This window comes from Aspergillus aculeatus (assembly GCF_001890905.1).
Source record: "Aspergillus aculeatus ATCC 16872 unplaced genomic scaffold ASPACscaffold_38, whole genome shotgun sequence".
NCBI classification, from domain to species: domain Eukaryota; kingdom Fungi; phylum Ascomycota; class Eurotiomycetes; order Eurotiales; family Aspergillaceae; genus Aspergillus; species Aspergillus aculeatus.
This window is the reverse complement of record NW_017963013.1, coordinates 6,726-13,842: the sequence shown is the minus strand read 5'-3', so window position 1 is coordinate 13,842 and position 7,117 is coordinate 6,726. Positions and strand designations below refer to the sequence as shown.

General features: G+C 21.0%; 2 protein-coding genes across 2 annotated transcripts; both read right to left on the bottom strand.

Moving 5' to 3' along the window:
- Positions 1–2,669: 2,669 nt before the first annotated feature.
- Positions 2,670–2,978, bottom strand: ASPACDRAFT_37683 (uncharacterized protein; the record flags this gene model as incomplete). Its single annotated transcript, XM_020200325.1, has 1 exon — positions 2,670–2,978. A coding segment is annotated over one exon (309 nt), but the record flags the coding sequence as incomplete, so codon positions are not given.
- A 2,772-nt stretch (positions 2,979–5,750) lies between these two features.
- Positions 5,751–6,119, bottom strand: ASPACDRAFT_37684 (uncharacterized protein; the record flags this gene model as incomplete). The annotated part of the gene is made up of 1 exon (XM_020200326.1): positions 5,751–6,119. A coding segment is annotated over one exon (369 nt), but the record flags the coding sequence as incomplete, so codon positions are not given.
- Between the last annotated feature and the right edge of the window lie 998 nt (positions 6,120–7,117).

Genomic DNA, 7,117 nt, shown 5'->3' with positions numbered 1-7,117 from the left:
CAGCAGTTTAAGATTGTTTAGCTCCTACTCTAATATTTTTATAATAGTATTTTATTATATTTAGATCTGTCGAATGCATGTAATTTGGATTTTCTTTAAGATTATTTTTCTTATAATTTATATATATAGTTATAAACAAAACGAGTGTGCAACGCAACAGATTTGTATTTTTTTTATTATAAATTGCGTATATATCGTATACGCTTTGTAGTTGTTTTATTATTATTTCTACTGTATATTAATCTTAATTTATATTATATAGAATAGAAAGATGCAATCTAATTATTAAATTTGTAAATTTTTTATTAAATATTTAATAAATTCTCCGCCGATAACTATTAATTATATTCAGAGGACTATTTTTACTATTTTATTAAATAGAACTAATCTTTTTAATAATATAGATAGTCTAGTATCTGCTCTACCTTCTATTCTTTGTTATTATCTAAATCTGGTATTAATAATATTTCAGGACCGTTTCTTTTAGATTTTTAAGATTTTAGTAAAAAGATATAAAAAATATTATACAATCAAATATACTTTTTAAAAAGATATAAATAAAATACTTGTTTTTCTACAGCTTCTAAAACTCTAAAAGGCCCCACAAATTTTAGAACTAATTTTCGAGGGGTTTTCTTAAATTTAATATTTATAGTAGATAGCTTAATTAAATCTTTTTTTTTAAAAATATAAATTATTTTATTATCTCGCTTAAAAAAATAGAGTGCCGCGACGGCTATTATAGTAAATCAATTGGTTTTTACTTATTTTTTATTAGATTTTTTTTAATTTTTTTTTATAAAATATTCAGCTTCTTTAATCTTTTTAATATTAATAGTATTTCTACTTTTATAGGATCGTCTTCAATTCGGAGTCTAAACTTAAAAGAATAATTTATTAAGACTTCGAAAGAAATTATTTTTATAGAGATATTCAGATAACTATTATATATAAATTCTATCTTATTTAATAAATTTATCCAGTAGTTTTGAAATTCAGTTATAAAACAGTATAAATAATATTCAAAGACTTAGTTAGCTTTTTTCGTTTAACTATTGATTTGCGGGTGAAACGCAGTCAATAATTATTTTTTAATTTTAATTTAGTAGTAAAGATTAGACTAAAATTAACTTATAAATATAGAGCCTCTATCTATAATTATATTATAAAAAACTTTATATTTAAATTTAATTTTTTAATAAAATAATTCGGCTAGTTCTTCTACTTAAATTATATATAATACCAGTATAAAACGGTTTATTTTCGTAAAATAATTAATAATTACTAATATAAAATCTATCTAATAATTCTAGTAGTATAGTTTAGATAGTTCTATAATAAAATTTATAGTAATTTTAATTTATAGTTTTAATAGAATTAGTAGGCTTTCAAACCTTCTATATAATTAATACTTAGATGCGGTTTAATATTAGTATATAAAATAAATTATAATATAATTTTCTATATTATTTTAAAAACCAATCCAGTAGAATTTTCTGTAAAAAAAGTTATTTTATTCTATTTTATTTAAAATAATCTGCTAACAGATTATTATAGTATTGCTGCAGTAATTCTTAATATAGGTCTTTTATTTTTAATATATAAAGTTTATTTTTAAAATATAGTAATCTATCTATTATAAATCTTTAATTTTTAGATAGTTTATTTTTTCTTTTCTAAGACTCAGAATCTTAACTTTAAAGAGTTTTAATCAAGTTTTTTAAATTATTATTATAATTAGATTTATAAATCTTTTTAGTTTTACTTATTCTTTTTATAGCTGCAATACTGGCGGATTTCTTACAGTTTATTATATAAACTACAGTCTAATCAGCCGATTCCGTATCTGCAGTGTCTGTAGATCTGCTTAATACTATATAAATACTAAGTTCAGATCTCTTCTATAAAGATATTTTACTATATTTAAACTGAAATTTATTAATTTCAGATACTGCTAAAATAAGTACTAACCGGTTATAGAACACCTGCATAATATTATCGTTATAAAAACTCTTTACTGATTTAAATAATCTAAACAGAATATCAGCAGGATTATTCTTATCTGATTGATATTTAATTATAAAATTAAAAGAAGCCAAAATCATATATCAATATATTTAATATTTATTAAGCCGGGGTTAATTTATAAATAATCTAAGATTTATATAAATAGATAGAACTTTAATAAAATACTAAGTTCTATTAAAGTATTAATACTAATATTTAAAAAAGTAGATAATAGCGAAAAGTTCTTAATTCAGAATTCTCTAATTAAATTCTACACCCGAGAACTTTCTTAACTAAAATAGTAATTATATAATATTATTTTATTAGTTCAGATTAGATTAAAATATCTGCTATTTCTTTACTACAGGCGTCGGTTTCGATTCAAATAGATTAAATTAAATTAAAATAATAAAAAAGAAAAGCGGTTTAAAATATATTAATAAACCGGCGAAACACTAGTCTTTCATTCAGAAATAAATAATATATTTCAGACTTTTTACTATTTTAATTTTTTTTCAGAAGATTTGTTAAAGGTAGTGCTAATAAAGAAAAATTATAAATAAATCTACAGTAAAAATTATAAAATTCTAAAAAGATTTAAATCTTATAATAGATGACAGATAACAGCTATAAAATAATAGTTTTAATTCAGTTAGAATTTATTATAACGCCTGTACATAAAATAATATATCTAAAAAATTTAACTTATTATTAAAAAAAAAGTATTTAAATAATTTAATATATAGATTAGTTTGTTGTAGTCGTATCAGTACTTTCTTAATATACTTAATATATTTATATCTTATTATTAAAAAAATAAAAATATTATTTAAATATATAATATAAATAATATCGAGAATATTATACAATACAGAATATATATAATTTAAAAAAAAAGCAGATGCATTGGTTAAGCTAAACAGTATTACTATATATTTAAAGTAACTGTAATATATATAAAACACAGTTTTCTATTCGTCTTCTTTTTTAATATAAATTTAATAATAAGTATTTTAAATATTAATTTTACTGAAGTATTTATATCCGGCAAGATAATCTAAAATCTCAGAAATTAAAAATAACAGATATTAATTCTTTATTATAATTTTATTAAATCTACAGTAATCCATACATAATTGCAGACTTCTATCTTTTTTTAAATACAAAAAGAATAGAAGTCCCTGCAGGGCTATTAAATAAATATATTCTTCTATTTACAGTATTTTTATTAATATAATTTTTTAAGTACTGAAAGTTCTCTTTTTAAAAAAAGATAGATGGGCCTAAACAGAAATAATTCGCCTTTAAAAAAATCGATAATATAATTCTTATTATAATACTCTGAAAGTACTTTAGATTAATTAGATAAAAAAATATCAGTAAATTCGACTAACTTTAATAAAATAGAACTATTTTAATAATATTCTGATAGTTTATTATCTCCGGAAAGCCATAGTTCCTCTGGCGCTTTAATAATAGCATAAATATAAGCATAATTTCAGTAAGCTTTAATAAACTTCCGAGGATTCAATTTATAAATTTTATTAAATTCAAACCACCATTGCTTATTTTATAGGAATAAGTAAATCTTATAATCAAATAGAATAGTTATAAAAAGCAATATAGAAGCGTCCTGAAGAATAGTAATATAAAATCTGATAAAACAGTGTTGTATTTCTCTTAAATTAGTAATATCTAATAGAATATTCTATATATATAAAGAGAAAATAGGTCAGTTAGATATAGAATAGTAGCAGTCTATTCATCTCAAGACTAATTCTTACTATTCTGAAGATTTAGCAAGATCCTAGAAGTTAAATACTAAGAAAGATCTGAGTTATTAATATTATAATTATTATACTAAAAATATATAAATATACTATTAATAATCTGCTATAATTATAAAAGTTATTTATAATAATTAGATTTTTTTTTATATACGGCTGTTTTCAGCAGTATAATAATAATATAGTATTACTGCTTTAATAGGTAAGCTATTCTATTTAAATATATACAGTAATAGTAGACAGAATTCAGCCGGGACTAGTTTTAATTAGATATAATTATTATAATTTAATATTATTTTATTTTAGAAATATTATTATTTTTTAATAATAATATTAATAATATAAATATATTTTTATATATCTGCCTCAACATTCTTAATACTATTATTATTATTTGTTTTATATTAAAAAGCTTGTATTTTTTTACTGTTTCTACTTTTATTTATTTATTTTATAGTATATATACAGTATTTATATTCTATATTTTTCTTAGTATTGCTAAGACACTAACAGATTACTGTAGTTTTATTAATAAATTAGAATATCTATATTATTAATTTTTCGTCTTCTGACTGATCAGCTCTTTTTTTTTATATTATATAATATTTAAAATATTTATATATTTTAATTAAAAATTTTAATAAAACTGCCGGTAAGAATTTTATATTCTACTATATTTTCGACGCTGCGTCGTCCGTAAAGTATTAATAATATATAGTAAAAAAACTAATTGTATTCTAATAAGTTTTTTTTTAAATCTATTTTATTTTCTGTTTTTTTATATTTTTTTAATATAGAAGTTAAATATAGTTTAAATAGTAATAGTAATATTGGATGACGCCGCCGACTTATTTATAATTTTAAAATAGGCTAATTATTTTTAGACTAAAAAATAAAAAAAAGTAGAATCTTTTATTATACTAAAAAGTCGTCCGTACTGCTGCTATTCTTACCAGTAAATTTACCGATATAAAAAAGATTTATTATATTAAATATTATATCTTAATAATTATAAAAAAAACTATAATTATAAGTTTTATTATTAGTATAATAGATATATATTAATAATTTAAATAGAAATATGCGGCGGAGTATTATAGGTTTGTAGTAGAATATTATAGTTTAACTATTTAAATTAAAAAAAATATTTAATATTTCTGTTTTTTATCCGGCGATATTAGCTATTTACTGTAGTCGGTGGCTGTATCTATATTTTTAAATAAAATAATTTAGAATATTATATATTTATATAGAAATAGACGGAAAGCGGAGGAGCTATTTATTAAGAAGTTAGTAGAAGGTTTTCCAATAAAGATAATTAAAGATCTGTAGGGTTGGTATTAACGTAATTGTCAACCGAGCGAGCCACGCAAGCGAGCGAGCCAGCAGATCCACCAAATACAGCACTAATATAGATTTTTGATTTATATACAAATATATAGTATTTTGAAGCCTTAATTATATTATTTTAAATATTTTTTTATACAGTTCTTCGATTTGGATATTTTATATATATATATTCTTAAATACTGTATTCGCTGCATCTGGAAGGTGCCCGGCGGCGAGACTAATTCTAATTTTTAATTTAAAAAACTTTATTTTTTTATATTTATATTAGAATATCTTTCTTATTTCATTAACAGTAAGACCGTTAAGGTCTGTAAGCTGCTTATTTTTTTATTATTTCTTAATATTTAATTTTTTATTTACCCAGCGGAATTTTCAAACTTTTTATTTTAATAAAACCGTCCGGTTTAATACTATCTCAGTATCTTTAAAAATATAATTTAAGGCTGATTTTATTAGTATATTAGCTATACTACTAAGCAGTTGTTTAAGTCTTATCTCTTACTTTTTAAACTAATTTATATTAACAGGCGTCTTTAAGATTATTAACTAAGAATCTTAGCTGCTTAGCCGGCTATTAAAATTTTTATAAATCAGCTTATTAAATATCTAGCTTAAATCGTACAGAACTAAGCCTGAAATTTTAAAGGCATTCTGTATATTAGCTTTTTTAAATACTATAATATAAGCTTTTGGATACTTCTTTAAAAAATTGTTTTTATTAATCTTTAAATATCGGGCACGTGCAAGGCGTTCTATCAAACTGTAATATATTTTTTTAAGAAATATAAAATAAAAGATATCTAACGGCTGGCAGAAATGTAATAAACTAGGAGGTATATAGATAGAAATAATATAATTAATATAATATAAATTATTAAATTTAGATATTAAATGCAATTTATAGCTATTAAAAATTAATAGGATGTATTTACTAATTTGTCGGTTAATTATTAATAAAATAAAGTAATATTTAAGCTAATATAAGCTGATTTTATTATTTATTCAGCTATTTGGAGATGTATTAATTCTTTAATTACCCGGAATTAAAACTTTATACCAGCTTACTATATAGTTTATTTTTTTAAAAATCAAGTACGGCTTTAATATCCAGCCGGCGGTGTTAATATACTCGATTAAAGTCATCTATTCGCAATTATTTAATTATATAAAAAAAGATCTTTTTAAATAGTTTAATTAAATAATAACTTTGACTGTTGCAATTTGGCCTATTATAAAGCCGATTTTATTAAAATTAAAAATATTTTCTTTAAAAATTCCGTACTTTAATATAACTTTTTGAACACAGTTAAATCAGATCTGTATAATCTGTAGATTCTTATACTTCGTCTGTTTAATATCTAATTAACAAAAATAACAATCTTTTAAAACTTTAGAATATATAATAAAGTTTGTAATCTATCTTTCTTCTATAATTATTAATCTTTTCTGATTTTTATATTTTTAAAATAATATATTAGCTATTTTATAAACTGCAGAGTTTCTTAAAAATACACTGCAGATATTAAATAAAAGAATCTACTTGTTAAATATTTCTTTCTCTCTTACAGTAAGTTTATAAAAATTAAAATAAGTTTTTTAATAAAATAAACGGCTATTTATATAGTATTAAAAAATTAAGCGAGAAATATTAAAAATATCAGCAGCTTTATAAATTAAAATAATTTAATTAGTTTTTATAGTTTTAGAAATAAAGTAGATTCGGCCCTCTTAATATAACAAGTCTTTTGATAATTTCGGCATTTTTGGTAGTATAATTAACCGCTGAATTACTTTAGTTTTTAGAGGTGGGAGGATTCAGGGGGTGGTGGCTCGCTCGCTTGCGTGGCTCGCTCGGTTGACGATTACATTATTTTACTATTGTTGACAAACCGTTTCGATATTCTTATACTATTGTAATGCTGTTTTTGCCCCGTCGAATATATGCAATCCGGGCTTTTCTTAATATTATTCTT